General features: G+C 37.1%; 2 protein-coding genes across 2 annotated transcripts in view; both read right to left on the bottom strand.

The window, feature by feature from the left end:
• Positions 1–4,950: 4,950 nt before the first annotated feature.
• Positions 4,951–8,577, bottom strand: LOC129927863 (uncharacterized). Its single transcript, XM_056039411.1, has 2 exons — positions 8,255–8,577; positions 4,951–7,372 (listed from the first exon to the last, which is right to left on the bottom strand). Exon 2 carries the CDS (start codon positions 6,554–6,556, stop codon positions 5,549–5,551), a length of 1,008 nt encoding a protein of 335 aa, XP_055895386.1. The 5' UTR covers positions 6,557–7,372; positions 8,255–8,577; the 3' UTR covers positions 4,951–5,548.
• Positions 8,578–9,053: 476 nt separating this feature from the next.
• LOC106067159 (ATP-binding cassette sub-family E member 1-like) overlaps positions 9,054–21,031 on the bottom strand; it is a 36,569-nt gene continuing 24,591 nt past the window's right edge. The window contains exons 9-16 of the mRNA XM_056039410.1: positions 20,739–20,950; positions 19,967–20,116; positions 19,689–19,820; positions 18,285–18,454; positions 16,260–16,402; positions 14,880–15,002; positions 13,410–13,521; positions 9,054–11,448 (exon numbers count right to left, since the gene is read on the bottom strand). Of these exons, the coding sequence (XP_055895385.1) occupies positions 11,401–11,448; positions 13,410–13,521; positions 14,880–15,002; positions 16,260–16,402; positions 18,285–18,454; positions 19,689–19,820; positions 19,967–20,116; positions 20,739–20,950 (1,090 nt within the window). The 3' untranslated portion in view covers positions 9,054–11,400. The remainder of the gene's footprint in view (positions 11,449–13,409; positions 13,522–14,879; positions 15,003–16,259; positions 16,403–18,284; positions 18,455–19,688; positions 19,821–19,966; positions 20,117–20,738; positions 20,951–21,031) is intronic.

Below are 21,031 nucleotides of genomic sequence, written 5' to 3'. Positions count from 1 at the left end.
GTCGGTGGTCTGTATTGATAGTTAGGTAGCAAGAGACTGGTGTCACTTAAGCTAGGACACTCTGGGACTAATAGCTGAAGACCATTCCTGTCTGTACTGGAAATAAATACCTAGTTTATTGTTAACTCCTGCCTTCTCGTTGAGGGCCTGCCTTAGAGTTACAACAATATGGCTGCCTGGTCGTGCGGTTTGCGCACTGGACTGTCGTTCAGATTTATCGATGGTCCAGGGTTCAAACCCTGCCCGCTCCCATCCCCCGTCGTCCTGCGGGAGGTTTGGACTAGGAAGTAATTATCTTCAACTCTGAAGGAACATCCGAAACATATAAAACATTTTACAAACAAACAAACAAACATATGTTCTGTGTTTCTTTATATGAATAAATTGTTCCTTATTGTCATGTTTATTTTTGAACTCTTGAACGTCTAAGAGAATATTATAATACTTCGTAAATATAATTGTCTAGACAAATAGAGTTAAATTCGGTAATAAACTGCTAATCTTTGATAAACCGACCCCCCCCCCGGTGATCCTGTAGCCATCGGACAATCAAGAGTCAACTGAATGCATTGTTGAAAAAGAATGGTAATTGAGATTCTACTTAATTAATAAAGTTGAGGGTTCAACCAACAAGTTTTAGAACTACTCTAGATAAGACTTCAAAGTAGGCCACAGAAAGACTGGACTATTTCTAAGAATATTGCATGCAGTTACACCAGAATGCCAGAGGAAGAACAACAATAAGATCTAAATATAGACATGAATTTTATAAGACTCACTATTTCTCACAACTTGGCTTTATTATGGTCTACAACAGTGTTTCCCAAACTGTGTTCCGTGGAACCCTACTGTTATGCGAGGCCTGACTAGGTGCTCCACGAACTACTGGAATAATTAACTAGTAGGCCACCAAGTGAATTAATCTCTCTGAAAAATAAGCAAAGTGTTCCACTAAATACTCCGAATGTGCGAAGTGTTCCGTTAAGGAAAAGGTTTGAGAAACACTGGTCTACACACCCCAGATTTAGATCTCTTTATTATTGTACTCTGAACTCTTTGTCGCGCTTGAAACCGAACAGAATCCGCTTGACAATAGAGAGATTATTACTTTATATCCTGGCATTTCTAAGAAAAAGCATGCTATTGTTTTGTTTGTTTTGTGTGTGTTTTGTGATTGTACTATTTATTTTGTACATGTCTGACATGTCAGGAATGTCCATGTTGACATAAAGGGCATACAAAATTTACTGAGGAATACGAAATCCATCAAAACTAGATTTAGAAAAAAAAACATGGAAAAAAAAACTTAAAACGCAAAAGTGGATGTATCTATACTGTAGAAAATAGTGCTGGGCTCATTTATAAGGAGGTAGACCCATCAGGGCCGTCCTTAGATAACTTGACGCCCTAGGCGAAGTGAATTTGGTGTGGCCTCAAATGAAATAGAAAAAATAAAAATACACAGCGAAACAAAATATTAATTGATTAAAAATACGGTGTAGGCCTACTCCATCAGTAATATGGAATCACCATATTGATGATATTATAAAAAACAAATCAAGCAAAGCATTAGGGTTTATTAAAATACATTTTTACAAATCAAACAAGAACATAAAAATAAAATGCTTTTCAACTTTAGTTAGGCCAATATTAGAATATGCTAGATGGCTGCCTGGTCGTGCGGTTTGCGCGCTGGACTGACGTTCGGATTTATCGACGGTCGAGGGTTCAAACCCTACCCGCTCCCATCCCCCGTCGTCCTGCGGGAGGTTTGGACTAGGAAGATAAATTATCTTCAACTCTGAAGGAACATCCGGAACATGTCAAACCTTTTACAAACATAAAACATTTTACAATATGCATCCTCTGTGTGGGATCACTCAACTTAAGAAAATTTAAAGAAACTAGGACCAATACAAAATAGAGCAATACGATTTATAACAAACAAACTTGATTAGAGTAACACTCTTAGTAAAATCAATACATAACGCTGCATCTTTTATAAGTTTTGAGTGCTTAATCATTAAGACGTTAAAGAGTTCGATTTGACCGTTGGATAACAAACCATTTCATTAAACAAGAATGTAAAAGCCTGTCACATTGTCTGGCGGATGGAGGGTCATCCTTAAATAATGCTCAAAACTCAGTGTCTTCAATAATCAGTGTTTTCAATGGACCTCATTCACCAATCGTAAACAAACAACATTTAGTCACGTGATCTTATTGATAGAACAACGAAAAAAAAATCTGTCACGTGACGACCATCATGAATGAAACATGAGATCGTAAATTATATAGAAGAGATAGAGCACCACGTGACAAACAACATTTAGTCACGTGATCTTATTGATAAAACAACTAAAAAATCTGTCACGTGACGACCATCATGAATTATACATGAGATCGTAAATTATATAGAAGAGATAGAGCACCACGTGGCTAAATGTTGTTTGTTTACGATTGGTGAATGAGGTCCATTGTCAATGCCTTCAGTAGTCAGTATCTTCCAAAGTCATTGTTTTCATTTGTGGCATACCGTCACTTCTCCCTTCCCTTTTTTTGAACGTCATTTTTTTTTTTTTTTTTTTTTTTTGAATTGTTTGATCTGACATTCTACAAAGCAACACTTTTTGCTCTCCCCTGTTGATATTCCTTTCTGCTATTATAACTTTTTAATACTCTCAATATTGGAATGTATAGCTGTGTCGTCATTTTGTTACACAAGAGAAATATTTAAATGTCAAGCTATGGAATCAATAAACACCTGAGATCAATGCAGAATATAGTAAATCGAATCTATAGCTTGAAATCAATGTAGCATATACCTACTAATCAATAGCTTGATATCAGCTAGCAGGGCCGGTCTAATGCCACTGCAACCTATGCTCCGCACTCGTAGTTAATTTGACAGTGAATAAATGCAAAGACACAGGGCCGGTCCTACAGATTGCGGGGCCCTATGCGAAACGCGCGGGGCCCAGTCTGGGTAGGGATAAGGATAATAAGTAAAAATTAAGATGTTGTATTATATTATATTAGATGTTGTAAGATGTTGTATTAGCAAATAAATTCGTCTTTGCATTTTATTCATACTTTACTAAGTACAAAATCACTGTCAAATTAGCTTTACGAGCCATCTACAATAGATAGTAGTTTTCCAACAAAAAGCCAATAAACAATCAGACCTCCCTTTTAGATTTACTATCAGCTAGCAAAATATCGCTTTTTTTTTTTTTAAAGAGGTCGAGATAGATTTAGATCTATATTTATATGTCAGTGACTATTAAAGTAAATTAAGTATTTGAACTTCTTGTTTTGGTTAAAATTCGCCTTATTATTACATGTTTATTAAATGAAAGCTGACAATGCCGTTTTTTTTTTTAAAAATCGCGAATAGAGTTTTCCATATTGAATGACACCCCGAAACGACAATTTGTTTGTTTTTTAAGGAAATTTGCATGAGTTTTCAGAAGATTTTAATAATTTCAGGAGCTTTTCATGACTTTTCGTATATTTTGCAATTTCAGGAGAATTGCAGGAACCCTTTAATAAGAAGTTAAAATGGTTTAATTTAATAATTTACACATAGAATTCGCGCGGGGCCTATGAAAGTGCGGGTCCCACTTCGGCCGCATAGGTTGCAGAGGCCTAAGACCGGACCTGCAAAGACACATTTATTTTCTAAAACGAAATCTTAATTTTCAGTTATTATCCTTATCCCTACACAGACTGGGCCCCCGTGCAATCCGTTTCGCATAGGGCCCCGCAATCTGTAGGACCAGCCCTGTCAGCTAGCTAATGAAGTACAAATCGGATTGATATAAAGTTGATTTATACAGAAGCACAGAAAAGGACAGTTGGGAGGTGAATTGTTGGTCTTACGTTTTAATTATAACAATAATATTAATAATACAAATAACAATTTTAATCATCTTATCTTATAGATTGTGAATTTGTCCTAGCATATGGAATAAGAAATGCGCCTTTGTCTTTGTGTCTTTCTGAGTATTTTCATTAGGTTTTGCTTTATTTCATTTGCAAATTATTTTAAGTGTTTTATGTATTATTGCTTCTTAGCGCTTTATTTTTCTGTTCTGAGATGTCTCTAAATGGGTGTCTGACATTAGTTGTGGAAATGTCAAGGCGGTGCTCGTGTGGGTCACATGACAGACCGTGGGCCACAGAAACAGTTGCCCCATAGGCCCCCCTGTTCTGTAAGGGGAAAGTTTACCTTTTCCTTTACTTTACTAAAGGGGGCCCCTCAGCTCAAGAAAACATTAAGAAACTGGAACCGACACAAAATAGAGCAGTGAGATTCATAACAAACGAATATTCACATTTGACTAGAGTAACACCTTTAGTAAAATCACTAAATTTAGAAAGCCTTCAGGATAGAAGTCTTAAAAGTAAAGTAGCAATTATACATAAAACACTGAACAATAATCTTCAAATACAAAAACAAAATTTAATAAAAATACTCAGAAAGACACAAAGATAAAGGCACATTCCTCGTCCCATATGCTAGGACAAATTTGTACAAATGCTCCTTCTTCCCTAGTGCTATTAGAGCATGGAATGGGCTGCCTGAGCTAGCCTGGAAAACCAGTGACTTGGCAGAATTTAAGTCATTGGTTAATATGCATGACTAAATGCATGACGCGTAGGACGTAATCATCTTCTTTTTTGAAGTAACGTCTGTATTATATAAGATAAGAAGATAAAGGTGTCATTCTGTTTGTGAAACTTAATTCTGAAAACCGTTTTAAAGCTCTTCATTTATTGTATAAGACAATTTAGAAAACATGAAAACATAACATTGAAAACAACATTAAACCTAGCATATGATTTAAACACAACTCTGAATACCACATTTAAACATAACATTAGAATTAACATTGGATAAACGAATTTAGCGTCCTTTGTGAAAGAGTCACGATGATTACAATGAAAAAGAAAAACACAAACTCATACGTTTAAAAAAAAAACAGAAATTTGGGCGTGGGATGGGGCCATCATATATTTTATTTTAAAAATATATACAAAGTCAAATAAATGAAAACTAACTCAATAGTTGACTCCTCTGAAGACCCATTTAGTTCTCGCTGGTTTTTTTTTTATATATGTATATAGAAGGTTTGGGCAATTTAGCTTAGCTAAAGGACTCCAAAGATAAGGCTCGAGTCAATATTCGATTTACTTTTTGATTTTTTTTGTGGCGTGAATATTTCTAAATATCTTCCTCATGTGACGATAAATTACATTTGCGCATGTCTGAAACGAAAACAAGTCTTAAAATCTCTTTTAAATATTTCTATCAAGAAATTCAGATTTTGCCACCTTGAAGTAGGCCTACCAGATAGGTCCGATTGAAATTCTCTTTGTTAAGCTTTAGTTTTGGAGCGCTTATGGAATTTTTATTGAGATCTCCGTATAGTACCATATTTACACAAAACAATTTTAACGTAGGTAGGAGGATGTCATTTAAAAAATTACTTTTGAACATCAAAATGAAGTCTAAAGAAAACTATTAGAGACTGGTCAAGGTCAACTACAAACTTTGCGCCATCTGACATAATATTATCTGATGTAGTGTCAGCTTAAATTTTTTATTGAATCTGAAATAAATGAAGAAGCTAAATGCTCCAAAAGTGGCGCTCATAAAGATGACTAACTCTCCAATGACTCTATTTAGCTTCATAGTCTCGCCTGCTGCTAAATCTGGAATGATCGCCCTTGTCCAGCAATGTAAAATCTGGGGCAAGCTGGACATCATGTAGAGAATCGACAGCACCAAAATCATGCGAACTATTTCTCTATCTCTTCTAGACATTCCATTCACTCTGTCCTTGATATTGTTATAACTCGATTCCCTTATCTCCCCTGAGAGCCTCAGCCCTCTGTACATGACCACAGCACAGATAAATACACAGACCAGACAAACTGCAGACAAAATGATACCAAAGACAATGTCGTTAAACGTCTGCAAGGTGAAATACGCGTCTGAATACATTAACACAAACACAGTCGAGTTATTGGCCTCGTTCTGAAATGACACGAACCTTATGCATATAAAAATTGGAATATAATTTAGAACAACGAATGTAAGAATGGTAACAATTATAATTTTTGGTCTTCTGGCGACGAAGCTGGACGTAGATTGAAAATAGAATGGCCAGGTAACACAAATGCATCTTTCTATTGATAAGAAGACTGTCAAGGCAGTTGCCAGGTCGGAAAACATGTTCCTGAACCAGCCGAAGATAAAAATGTATGTCAGTCGCTCTGCGCTGATCCCATCTGGCCAGATAGCTGCATTTAAACCTTCTCCCACAGCGACCAGAGAAGTTGCGCCCAGCAGGTCTACGAGAGACAGACAAAAGAGAGTAAAGTACACTCGCTCCTTCAGACCTTGTTTCACGAAGACGGCCATGTTGATGACGTTTAAAACGATACTCATGGATGCCAGGCACGTGGTCGCCACCACAGCAAACCACAAGTCGAAATAGAACTTGATTTCATCCGAAATCATAAAACTGTCTTTTGGTAGTTGAGGCATGGTAAAACTGCTTCTTCCTCAGTCACTTAATAATTCCTTGAGATTTTCATACATGGCGGGAAAAAACTATAAATAGTTAGCTTTTTAGTGTCTCCTGGAAGTGTGGCTAAGTTAAGCTTTTTTTTAAAGGTATATGATAATGTATGTGCCACAGACCTATATATATTATATCTAGACTGGAAAACGAATAGGCCTACTAATTCTTATCTGCGATTGATCAACTCTCAGACCTATATATAAATTGTTATGTATTGATCACAGATCTATATATTCACTCAAATTCATGAAATAAGGCCATTTCCTGTTACTTTCCTTTGAGATAATGTTTTGAAATCCTAGATTTGTAACAATGCTAGATCTAAATAATTCATGCCTGTTGATTTTAATAATCTTACGATTTTAGATTGCACAGTCAAATAGATTCATTATATAGATCTTTGTAGATTAGATTTTGTAACTATAAATGGCAACATAAATGGTACAAAAAGAATTTATTTCGTTCAACACCTTGTTTTAGCTCTTGGAAATTTTTCACGACATTTTTGTGTTGTGTTAAGAAATCGGCGCGTCCAGTCTAGGTCTAATTTAGATCTATATTGGTCTTTTATTCTGACTTAAAAAATTATATAAAAGCAAATGGGCAACTAACTAGCGGTAACATTAAGGAGATTTGATTCAAAGATCAACTGCCACACATTGAGATATTGCTATAATAGAGCTCAATTCTTTCTTTCTTTGGCAACAGTGAAGTTCAGTTCTGCGTCCTTGACATTGCTTAGTTTATTGCAAAAATCTCCACTGTATACGTCAACGTTGCTACAAAGAAACGAAACAAAAAACTATTATTTTTCTAACAATGATCTTCTGAAATAAGTTTACAATTCTTCTTTTTAACATTCCATTGTCAAGTGAGACTAAAATAAGATTCGTTTTGTATCCATGAACTGCCATGAACTATGTCATTTTAAGAATGTTTTTGTGTTCTTTTATTTTTTAAATATTTATTATGAAAGAAAAGAATCAAAATATATTTCATCAAAACTCTCACGGGATAACGTGATCTCAAACTTTCCTGTAGCAATAATTACATGTTTCTCGCTAAATTACTTTAAGTAACAGTCTTTACTGCCATTTTTTTTTTCTTTTATGTAAAGTAAAAACTAATCGATAACTTTTATAACTGTATTTTCTCCTTGGAGTGATTTTAAGGTACATACCGTCCCTTGAGATTAAGTGTTGTTATCTAAGCTTATCATGATAAGTATATCTTGTACATTACAAAAATAAAATAAAAAAAAAAACTTCAGTCGCACTTGTTTATTGAGTTTGGTTAATTTGATTCTAGATTACATATTTCATTTTAGTCCAAAATGACTAAAACGTTTAGACCTACAATTCACAGTGTGTAATAAAAACTAAACACCCCCTCCTCATGGATAAATACAAGCAGAACTTCACAGAACTAATTGTTGGATGTATTTTGTATTCAACTGAAAGTAAAGCGTAACTGTGCGCTAGAGGAGGATGTCATATATACCAGACATAGTGATAAGGGAGACAACCATGTAATTATATTTAGTAAAAAGATTAAAATAAATTACAACTCTTTCGTTTAGTGCTATGTTGTGCACTTTGTTTAAACGCTATGATGACTAGTTTTTACATCATTAATCTTTGGTCTACAATTGGTATATGCACTCTTGACTAAATACTCCAATCTTCATCTCAAGTTATGAGGAAACAATAACATGGTGATTAGAAATACCGGTTTTTGAGGCCAGTCGAAAGATTTTTATAATGACTGCTCCCGTCACCAGCTGCATCCAGTATTTGTGGCGTCGCTGAGGAGTGAGGAGAATGTGAAGGATGCTAATCCCTCCTTCTTCCTTAGTGCCAGTAGAGAATGGAATGGGTTGCCTGAATCAGCCAGGAAAAAAAAAGACTTAGCAGAGTTTAAGTCATTGATTAACATGCATGACAAGACTGACTCATGACATGCGTAGGACGTAATCTTTTTTTTTTTTTTTTTGAAATAACGTCTGTAATATATAAGATCAGGGGGTGACGCCAAAGTGATAATAAGACATTGTCTACGATTCCCAAGGTTAAGGACGAGTGCAGTACTTCCCGTGACCACACAAAGCCATTTTCGACATGCATATTTAGCCACTGTTAACGCTGACAAATCAGTTGTCTTCCGGGCTTCTATTCACGTTTTCTTTTCGCATATAAAATTCTGTAATGCCCCTGCTCTGAGTATTTTTAATGTGACAGTTGGCTTGCGCAGGCCAACACCATACGATTACACTAAATGCCGTCCACAGTGGCACAGAAATCTAAGACGGTAGTGAACAGCAGATAGTGGTAGCTTTGATCTCGGAGTTTCAATCAAGGCTGTAGAGTCCAGACTGCCCAATGGCCGAATCGTCACATTCTAAAATTGTGTCAATGAACGAAGTAATGAGTTAATTGTGTTAGGCTAAAAAAAACAGTTGTAACAAAGTCTGAGCTTATAGAGAAAGTTTATTTTTGCAAAGGGTAATAACCCCTCTGAGTCTACTAAATGTTTAGCATCGTGAATGAGGACATTTATTTCCCTTTCTAAACGAGGCTTAAACTCTTTCAGTGCGAGGTTACTCTCAGGGAGTAACTTCGCCAGAGCTAGCGAAGACATATTTTCTTTTACAATAAAATCAAATATGTAAAATTATATAATACAATAAAAAGTTACATCATTATTAGTAATTCTAACCACCTTGAAGATTTGTGTTCGGTAAGAGAAATATAATAAATACAATTCGCACTTAAAGAGTTAAATGTCAGTCCATATAGGGCCTAATATCATTGGCTTTAAATTTCACAAATCACCGTATGGTACAGCAGGCAGCCATATCAAATGTCCTACATACAAGTTCTGGGATGTTGCTCAATAGACCAGGGTGCTAATGAACTCTCTACACTAAACAAAACAGCAAATGAAAGCTGTGGGCTTTGCAATGTTCTTCTTTAGAGAGGCGAAGCATTTTTTTTCTGCACCAACTTGACATTCGTTGTTTGTTAATGTCAAATCTGTCACCTTGACATAATGTCATTACTTAATAATGTTTTAAAATCACTATTTTTTATTACTAAATAGATAGAAAGTTTAGATAGATAGATATTATTATAGCTTTTATATAGCGCTACTTTCATGCTTATAGCATGCTCAGAAGTCAGAACATTTGGTCCCAATCTCGTTTGTGGACCAGTGGGGGGGGAGGGTGTATCTAGGAGTTGGTTTTCCGTGCTGCCTTTAGGCGCTCAGTTAACACAACTCTGCCCGAGTCGAGTGTCGAACCTCTAGCCCCCTTCTAGGTAGCCAAGCCAAGTTCAAGCGCACTTAGCCTCTCGACCACACTTCCCGATAGATAGATAGATAGATCGATCGATAGATAGATAGATGTAGATAGATAGATAGGTAGATAGATAGACAGACAGACAGACAGACAGACAGACAGACAGACAGACAGATAGATAGATAGATAGATAGATAGATAGATAGATAGATAGATAGATTAGATAGATAGATTGATAGATAGATAGATAGATAGATAGATAGATAGATAGATAGATAGATAGATAGATTAGATAGATAGATTGATAGATAGATAGATAGATAGATAGATAGATAGATAGATAGATAGATAGATAGATCGATCGATCGATCGATAGATAGATGTAGATAGATAGATAGGTAGATAGATAGATAGATAGATAGATAGATAGATAGATAGATAGATAGATAGACAGACAGACAGACAGACAGACAGACAGATAGATCGATCGATAGATAGATAGATGTAGATAGATAGATAGGTAGATAGATAGACAGACAGACAGACAGACAGACAGACAGACAGACAGACAGATAGATAGATAGATAGATAGATAGATAGATAGATAGATAGACAGACAGACAGACAGATAGATAGATAGATAGATAGATAGATAGATAGATAGATAGATAGATAGATAGATAGATAGATAGATAGTTAGATAGATAGATAAAAGTCTTAAGTCAGCAGTCTGATATACTATTAGGCTGTCGCAATAACAATGGCGGCGGTCTAAAAGACTAGCTCGAGCAAGAAGAACAGGTTTATGAATCATGGACTAAAGGTTCTTACAGTATCAACAGTCGACAATGATATAAACAAAATGAATAAAGTGTAGACTGCCTTAGGTCACGTTGATCTACTCTCGACTCTCTCTATGACGTACGCTGCAATAGCATGATGAATAGAAATTACACTAAAGTAAACCAGTTCTATTTTGTTTATTGTTATCAGTTGTAGGGTACGTGAATATTTGGGTCATGTTCAACCATAGCAAGTTAAAATAAGACTAACTCTTATTCAATGTTCTATATCCAAATTCATTAAATCTTGGATTAAACGCTATAACATTTTACATTATTTAGGCCGGGGGGGGATGTCTACATTTTCATTCTAGTTACATCAATAATAAATGTAAACAAGCTAGTATCGTAGACATAATCGGTTGTTGAGCTGAATGGTAATCCTACAGTTGTTTGAAAGTTTGCCGGAATATTATGCGATTATTAAATTGATAAGTCGACATATAGCTGGTCAAAAAATTTTCAGTTTCCTAAACAGAAACAAAGTAAAAAAAACTTTAGGACAGAGAAAGACTTTCCAGTGTTAATTTTCTAGTCAAGCGAAGCGCCACTTTTAGCACAATGTTCCAGGATTTGACAGCTCTGGTAAAGGGAAGTAACTCCTGGAAGGCAACTCCTGTTTCAGAAATGTTTGCTGTTGAATGATTTTCAAAGCTCTGATTTTCTCTCAGTCCTCGAGGAAGAAATACTGACCATTCCTTTTCTGTTCAACATCCTGAGGAAACAAGACGACATCCTATCAGTTAAAAACACATTCAATATTTCCCATTTTTACTGTAAATCTATTCTGTCAGTTTTCATTTCATATCGCAGTGTACCATGAGAATTAGTGGCCGAGACAATAGCTTGCGGTTATTTTCTGTTAGTAAACTTGTTTCAAAGACCACATCACAAACAGGGCTACTACAGCGATTGGACCCCATGATGACCTGCTAACTATCGTAAAAAAAGGTAAGCTAAAAATCTATTACAAGATCTTCGGGGCTCGCAAAGACTTTCCTTCAGGGAACAGTACCAGGAAAGAAGAGGCAGACTGAGAACGCGATGGGAGGACAACATAAAAGAATGGACGGGCCTGCCATTGAATGAGGTTCTAACTAAGGCAAAAGAAGGAGAGGAATGGAGAAGGAAGGTCGACGAATCTTGCATGGTGCCCCAACGGTCCAACAGACTAATGGATAGTTAAAAGGTAAAGGTAAAAAACTTGATAGAAAGCATTACGGACAATCATTTGAGAATCATATTCACAACCAAGTCCTTTATTAAATTCTGACGTTGAACTGGTCAACCACTTTTCTACTTGGCCCCTTTTCTATTCTGTCACTTTTCTGTTTGACCACTTTGTTAAACTGTCCCTTTTTTATTTGAACATATTTCTGATTGACCGCTTTTTCCATTTGACCACTTTCAGATTCGTTGATAATAGATAACATTGGAACACTTTTAGCAATATTCAGTATAAAAAGCTTTTAAACACAATATATCATTAAGTAAAGATTTTCCTTCAGGGAACAGCACCAGGAAAAAGAAGAAAAGTCAGACAGTGAAAGCGATGGCAAGACAACATAAAAGAATGGACGGGCCTGGAGGAATGGAGAAAGACGGTCAACAGATCTTGTGTGGTGCCCCATCGGTTCAACCTTTTCAACAGACTAAGGGATAGGTCAGCGATTCTCAACCTTTTATGCTCGGCGACCCATTTTACAATCCCCCACTCTCCCCCGACCCCCCGCCGCAAATACACACAGGAATAGAAGAATAGACAAAAACAATCCATTTTTTCAATGGTCTTTGGCGACCCCTGGCAAATCTTCAATCAACCCCCAAGGGGGGTCGCGATATACAGGTTGAGAACCCCTGGGATAGGTGAAGGTGAAATCTATAAGCAAACTGTATTTTTAATCGGACAAGAAAAGTTAAATGTTTATAAATTAATCAATCTTATTACTTTCTTTGTCAATAAGAATGTTCTTTTACATTGATACGCGATCGAACAAACCAAAGAAACTCTATTTTCAGCCTAGTTTTATAGTAAAGACCAAATCACTTAAGACTTCATCGGAAGAGACACAAAGATAAAGGCACATTCCACATTCCTCGTCCTATATGCTAGGACAAATTTTTACAAATACTCCTTCTTCCCTAGTGCTATTAGGGCATGGGATGGGTTGCCTAAGCTAGCCAGGAAAACCAGTGAACTGGCAGAATTTAAGTCATTGGTTAATATGCATGACTAAATGCATGACGCGTAGGACGTAATCATCTTCTTTTTTGAAGTAACGTCTGTATTATATAAGATAAGAGAAGATGGGAACAGTGGTTGTCTCAAGTTGTCTATGAACCCAAAGATGACCGTGTGGAATGTAATATTCATTTTGTCCCAGACCATAGAGTTGTTACAATAAACTTAAAATCAACCAATGATGTGATGTGAATATTATTTGCAATACAGTGCACTCTAAATAATTGATATATGTTTCGCAAGTTTCGTTAAGGACAATGAATAATTGTGCAAAGTTTCAACTTGATCCGAGGATGGTAATCGGGAGAAACAGCGTGTACAAAATGTGTACTAGACAGAGTGAACTGATTAAGCTTTGTAAAAAATATACTAACTACACCCTATGTCCAGGTAATCGACATGAAAGTAAAATGGTATCGTGATAGGCAACTGACCTGTGCTGAGTTGTGTTTGTTAATTCTTGGCCTGTAGTTCTGTCTATCCCGACGGAATGTGATGTCCAGATGTTGCAAGAATGTGTTGATTCCACTGGCTAAAGATTGTGGTCTATTTGTGGGCACAGGGAAAAAAAATTAAATTACCACAAGAATTAAAAACACGGACCTATATAAAGTTATATTAACTCGTTCCGTCTGTTGCCTTTAGTAAAACTTGGTTTCGTTTTTCGTCAAATTTTCCATAGATAGTTTTGTCTTTCTCGTAGAAAAGAAAGACTCGGTTAATGCAGTTGCATTGTGTCAAATATCGTTTGTCTTGATTCGTATAAATCTTTAAAGGGAGAGAAACAGACATCTGCCATCTGCCAACGGTTTTCTGGCTTGACATAGATCTAGTTATACTAGTACCAAGTCTAATACTAATGACTGAAAAAACAACAACCTGAGTGGCTGGTTATAGCCCACTTTTTATTGTTGACACACTAGTGTAGCCCTAGTAAGTCTGATGTACTTGTACAAGATTTTTCTCGTATGCAGGGGCGGACTGGCTATATGGGCATTTGGGCAAAAGCCCGGTTGGCCGGTACCCTAATGGTCTGATCGAAGTCACTATGGCACATATCAAGTTGTTAAAGGTTTTATAATTTTCTTATTATGTTATTATTCTTATTTGTATAACAGGCCATCTGAGCGTCGTGTTTAAACAAATCGTTCACAGACATTACAGTGTAATACTATTTTAATCAAACACATTTTCCGAAAATAAAATGTAGAATGTAGACAGTGCTACTAGTAACCTTAATCTTTTTTAGGGCCTACATAATTGCTGATTTTAAAAGACGCTATATTGCTTATTAAGATATAGAGTTCACTGTATGAATGCATATCGATACATTATCAAACTTAACAATGATTTTTAAGGACCGATACACCTAGAAATGGATGCCTATCACATGATAGAGAATTTGTGGGCCGAATTTTATAGAAATTCCCGGGCCGATTTTGACAACCAGTCCGCCCCTGCTCGTTTGCATACCTAAATTACATGTATTGTTTAGCAAAGTGAGCCTTCTAATATGAACAAAAAAGACATACTAAGCCTAAAAGACATTGAGTAGATAGTGTTGAGAAACAGTAGTTGCCTTTGAAAATTGATATCTATGATACTTATGAAGGGTGAGCACCACAATTAAACTAAAAGAAAATGTAGGCTTTCGTCATAATTATCCATAAAGTTTGTTGTTGTTGTTTTTGGCAAAACAGCTGTTTTTTATAAGTATTTTTTTTCCACTCAGTTGTAATTGTTTTTTAACATTGAACATTATATTTGAATGGATGAATGTTGGGTCACGGTGGACTGATCGCCGTGAAATTCTTCGATTTCATAATTCCTTTTTACTTACTTAATATTCATTAATTATTAGCAAAAACTGTGATATGTCTATTTTGATTGGAAGATAATCTTACGTGTTGGCCTTGGCCTTAACCCCAGGTGTTCCTTCCAGCACTAGTACCCGATCAGCCAAGTAGGTAGCCATGATGAAGTCATGTTCCACAACAAAAGCTGTCTTCTTAGCGTGTAGAATGAACCTGAAAAGCAAACATACAAATTTGACCTGGTACTAATGTCTTATCTTTAACCTTTAGTATAATCTTTAATTCCTTACGATAACCTCTATAATCTCTAATCTCTCATTTCTTTTTCTGCCTGTGGTGTCGTCTGGGGCATAGGTCACCAATCAGCTTATTCCAGACGTCTCGCTCTGGGTGTCTCTCCAACTGTTACCACGTCTTGCCCACCTCCTTGGCATCTGCATCCAAATCTCGGTTCCATGTATTTCTGGGCCGTCTCCTTTTTCTTCCCTTCGGGGTTCCAGGTGAGCTCTTGTCTTGTGATTGTGATGCAGATTATCAAAAAGTGGGGCCTCTAGCCAGCGTCTCTGAAGTATATATCTTAAATGGCTGCTGCTTTGTTCTCTGCCACAGTTCCACGTTAGTGATTTTGTCTGGACAGCGAACCATAAGAGCCTTAATAAGCAGGTATTGATGAATACCTGATTTCGTTTATGGTAATGACGCCTGTTCTCCAGGTCTATGCTCCATTAAGTAGTATTGGCTTAACAAAGGTGTTGAAGAGCCGGATCTTGGTGGTGGTGCTTATTTCCCTGGAGCCCCAGGAGTTCTCCAGCTGACGGAAGGCTGCCCGAGCTTTACCAACGCGGGTTTTGACATCTACATCTTTTTCTTTATGGTTGTCCAGGATATTGTCAAGGTAGATGAATCTGTAAACTCTCTTCCAGCTCCTTGCCTTGGACTATGATGTGTCGTTTGACGCCTTGGTCGGTCTTGGGCACCTTGCTTTTCCCTCTGTTGATAGTAAGTTACAGTCTACCTGAAATGTCCGCAACGATGTTTACCATTTCCTGCATCTGCTGTTTGGTGTGAGAGAGAAAGGCCAGGTCGTCTGCAAAGTCGAGTTTTTACATTTATCTTCAAGTTCCACTGTCAAGCGTTTCACTTCCGGTCTGTTGATGTCCTCTTTAATCTTTAACCTCTTGAAAATATAACTAAAAATTTGAACTAATTTTTTTTTCATTACGAAACCCATTTAGAAATACTGTCTAAGGCAGCGGTTCTCAACCATTTATGCTCGGCGACCCCTTTTTACAATCCCCAACTCTGCGGGACACCCCCCCCCACACACACAGACATACAGCAATAGAAGAATGGACAATTACAAACCATATTTTCAATGGTCTTAGGCGACCCCGGGCAAAGCGTCAATCGTTCCCCAAGGGGGTCTCGACCCACAGGTTGAGAACCCCTGGCCTAAGGAGAATTTCTGACCTTTTGATGACCTTGGCAGCATGCAGCCTCTGTTCGGAATCTAAATAGGCTGATGGTTCATCTACGAGATAAATGTCTGCTGGTTTTCCCAAACACAATGTCAAGGCCACACGCTGGAGCTCTCCGCCAGATAAATTCAAAACCTGAGAACGAACAATACAAATATTAATTTAAATAGGATCAAACCTTAATGCAACTCTCCAATGTAAGCAGTTCTCAGGCATCCCAAACTTTCTGGATGGTTTTATTCCAACCGGAAATCAGAGAATTCGGGAAAAGCCTTGACATTCAGAGTGTAAGACGATAGATACAGTGTAATATAGGGTCTGGGCAGCAGGGCGTGCGGTGGTAATGTCCACTAGTGTGATGTTGGTTGCAGCTTTCTTAGACCCAAGTTTCTATTGACAGTCATGGTGAGAGGGGCGGCGAGGGTTTTAAGCTTACTGTTCTACATTTAGCCTTCCATTACGAAAATCAGGTAACATGAAAGTAGGATTGTTAAAAAGTTGCCTAGCGTACCCATTTTCAGAAAACAACCTTTTATAAAAGGTAAAATTAAACAAGAAAAATTAAAAAAAAAAAAAAAAAAGCTTATCCACAAAATCGCTGTATTCTGCAGGAATAATCTCCCTCTGTTATCTCTCTCTCTCTCTCTCTCTTTATATATATATATATATATATATATATATATATATATATATATATATATATATATATATATTGTAGTAACTCCAGTGGCGGACCGAAAGGGTTAATGTATGTGCGGCCTTCTGATACACAACACTTAAGCCAATCACACAGGTCAACGGCTGTTGAACAAGGGACATTACTGCTCGTACACGCAAATATGACCCGTATTATGGTCATGTGACCGAAAGCCTTCACGGTCGAAGAACAGTACTTGTAGTGTCAGGCAGTTCTGTTAAGTACAAGAAAGCAGTTGAAGTTAAGTGTAGCCAATTGTGTTTATTGGCTGTTGATGTATTTGTAAATAAAACCACCACATTGTTTATTGAAGCTCTTGTTGTCAAGTTCTTGTGTTAGATGTGCTGTGTTGTGTTTAGCAGTGTGTAGCCTACAGAAAGCCTGGTACAATCGTAACAATATACATATATATATATATGTTGACATGAGGAGATAAACGATTTCCGCCGAAGTCTAGAGCCAATATGGAGATGCTGTGCTCAAGGCAGATGCCCCTTTGTGTTTGTCATGTCTCCGTGTAAATAAACGTCTATGTCTCGTTGAGTTGCCTCCCTTCAGTTATTATGGTTAGGGTTAAATATATATATATCCAAAATTAATTTATTACCACTAATTAATTAACTGATTGATTGATTCACGTATCGTCCTCAAGTAAAAATAATTATGCAAAACTTCTACTTGATCCGAGAATGAGAAAAGGGAGAGAAAAGCGTCTACAAAACGTAATCCATGCATTGTCATATCATTATTATTATTATTATAGCTTTTATATAGCGCTGCTTTCATGCTTATAGCACGCTCGGGGCGCTTTTGGTCCAATCTCATTTGTGGACCAGTGGGGGGTAGGGGGTATCTAGAAGTTGGTTTTCCGTGCTGCCTTCAGGCGCTCAGTAGTCGGGTGTCAAACCTCGACTCCCCTTCTAGGAAGCCAAGCCAAGCCAAGTTCAAGCGCACTTGGCCTCTCGACCACGCTTCCCAGCGGTAAATCTCACGGTAATAGTTTGTACTCACCTTTTACGATATTAAACAAACTAATTAATTACTTCCCAAACGTATATTAGGTAATCCATTAGAGTTGGCTGGACTCATGAGCGTTCTTATCTTATCTTATATAATACAGACGTTACTTCAAAAAAGAAGATGATTACGTCCTACGCGTCATGCATATTAACAAATGACTTAAATTCTGCCAAGCCACTGGTTTTCCTGGCGTTCTTCGAATCCCCAACTTTGAAATTCTGGTCTAGCCAGAAAAAGCCTACGACTATATAAATAAAACAACCTCTGATTGTAAAGAAAGTCATGGCTGACTTCACTTACTGCTTGATCGTACAGACGTTCAATCTGCAGGGGTCTGATGACGTCAGTCACAAACTGAGGATGGACGTAGGCGTCACGAATGCGCTCGTGAAGGAGTTGTCTGACAGTACCCTGGTGTTTGGGGCTGATCTTCTGGGGCTTGTAGCTGACGCAAAGCCTGGGCACTTCGCCTGACAAGCGGATGAATACAAGGGAATTAGTGAGAGGCACCATTCCATCAATGGACCTCATTCACCAATCGTAAACAAACAACATTTAGCCACGTGATAATATTGATAAAACAATGAAAAAAAAACTGTCACGTGATAGCCTGTGTGTATTACGTAATTTGTATAGAAGAGATAGAGAACCACGTGGCTAAATGTTGTTCTTGTTTGTTTACGATTGGTGAATGAAGTCCATTAAAAGATTAAATCTTGCGTGCTGTGAACTTTCAGTAACAATTCGAATCTTGCGTGCTGTAAACTGTCAGTAACAATTCGAATCTTGCGTGCTGTGAACTGTCAGTAACTATTCGAATATTGCGTGCTGTGAACTGTCAGTAACAATTCGAATCTTGCGTGCTGTGAACTGCCAGTAACAATTCGAATCTTGCGTGCTGTGAACTGTCAGTAACAATTCGAATCTAGAGAAAGAGTTGCTGTAAGATATTCTAAATTTGGGAGTAGATGAAGGGAGAGATGCTCTGGTCGTGCGATATACACGCTGGGACTGTCTTTCGGTCGTCTCGATGGTCCCTGGTTCAAACCCTGCCCGCTGCCATCCCCCGAAACATGCCATCCGAAACATTGTACCATCCGAAACATGTAAACAAGCCAAAACATCTGAAACATGTAAACATCCGACACATGTAAACATAATAAGCATGTAAACATAAGAAGCATGTACCATCCAAAACATGTAAACATCCGAATATCCGAAACATGTAAACATCCGAACATCTGAAACATGTGAACATCCGAAACATGTAAACACCCAAAAACATGTAAACATCCGAAACATGTAAACATCCGAAACATGTAAACATCCAAAACATGTAAACATCCAAAACATGTAAACACCCAAAACATGTAAACATCCAAAACATGTAAACATCCGAAACAGGTAAAACAAACAAGAGATTCTCATCACGTTTGGTTACCAGGTAACAATAAAGACATTTAAGACACTCATGAACTCCTCTTTTTAAATATGAAGTCCCCCCCCTCTTGTTGTGCGACAGTTTCTTCACCTCGATATTAGGCCGATAATGTAGTAGCTTGCTTAATTGTTATAAAATTGTTCTTGTATGGGGCGCTATACTAAGTTGTTATCTTTTTCACCAGAGTAATGAAATAAGTCTAGTAGATGTCAATATATTTCTACTATATAAAAAATTCTTAGCATAAATCTTCATTTTCTTACCTCCTCCATCAGGATGCAGTATCCCAGCCAACATCTTGATCAACGTAGTTTTTCCGGTTCCGTTTTCTCCCATCATTACGATGATTTCCGAGTCAGTAAACTCCCCTGGCTCCACAAGGAGCTGAAAATTTCCTGAAAAAAAAATTTGGCATAGTCTAATCTATTTATTGTAGACTATAGGTGACTCAATATGTCATAAAAAATTTATTCCTAAGTTTCGTGATATTTTTATATATATATATATATATATATTTTTTTTTTTACAGAAATCCACTAACCAAGTTGTTTCGTCATGGCGGGATAGTCGTAGCGACAGAATCGTTTGCGCTCCTCGTCTGTTGCTTTCTCTGACACTTTGAAGGTCAAGGCTGTTTCCCGGAATCTCAGATTTTCGGTCGGGATGTAGCCATCCAGGAAGATGTTGATACCTTAAAAGTATAAAAAAGCATACAATAAAATCTAGATCCACAGACCGTCTACAAGTTGATGATAATCAGAATAAGACATAGTGTATCTTCATTATTCAAGCTTTTGCAAAGTTTTCCTATCAACAAAGTAGCAACAAATCATTTTTACAGTACAATGATCTGGCAGAAATTGTCAATTCTGAAGATACTCTGCAGTTCCTCGTAAAATCAAGGCTAATGAATTTCTAAAATTAATAAAAAAGATAAACACGATGATGAATGAATGACATATTCAAGAAATGGACATTCGCTATAAATGTTTTCAAACAAAAACAGTTACTTTGCTTATTAATTTAAGTTTGTGTGTGGATTTCCTTGAGAGAAAGGTGTTACAGAATGTTTGGTAATGAAAGAGTGTTCAGTCAGGCCAAGTTGTATTGGAATTATGAGTGTGCAATTTTTGTAACTTCTGCATTCATTGATCTTATTTTACATAATGTCTGATGAAGAAAATAAAATAATGTCACTGAGAAAAAAAAATATTCGTTTTTCTTTTAACCAAAGCAAAGTTTTAAAAAAAAAATCAATCAAAAGAACGATAACTATTTAAAAACTAAAGTAACATCATAAGTGTTAGAGTTACCGTTCCTGACTCCTGAAGGCAATGTCACGACTCCGTAAGCTCCGGGCACTCCGTACAAGCAACAGATGTAATCGGACAAATAGTCCAGCACGGACAAGTCGTGTTCCACAACTATGACGTACTTGTCCGGATGGATCAGGCTCCGTATGGCCTTGGCAGCTTTCAGTCTTTGCTTGACGTCCAAATAGCTGGACGGCTCATCAAATATATAGCTGTGAAGTTATTAGACAATATTGATATTAGATGGTATTACCAATGACTCCTATTTTCTGCTAAGACGCGCTTGAAGACTG

This window comes from Biomphalaria glabrata, chromosome 8, assembly GCF_947242115.1.
Source record: "Biomphalaria glabrata chromosome 8, xgBioGlab47.1, whole genome shotgun sequence".
Taxonomy (NCBI): Eukaryota; Metazoa; Mollusca; class Gastropoda; family Planorbidae; genus Biomphalaria; species Biomphalaria glabrata.
Note: the sequence above shows the minus strand (reverse complement) of the source record. Positions and strands in the feature narration are given on the sequence as shown.

Excerpts from the sequence above, each read along its gene's own strand:
- LOC129927863 (XM_056039411.1), bottom strand. The coding sequence starts at position 6,556 with ATGCCTCAACTACCAAAAGACAGTTTTATGATTTCGGATGAAATCAAG.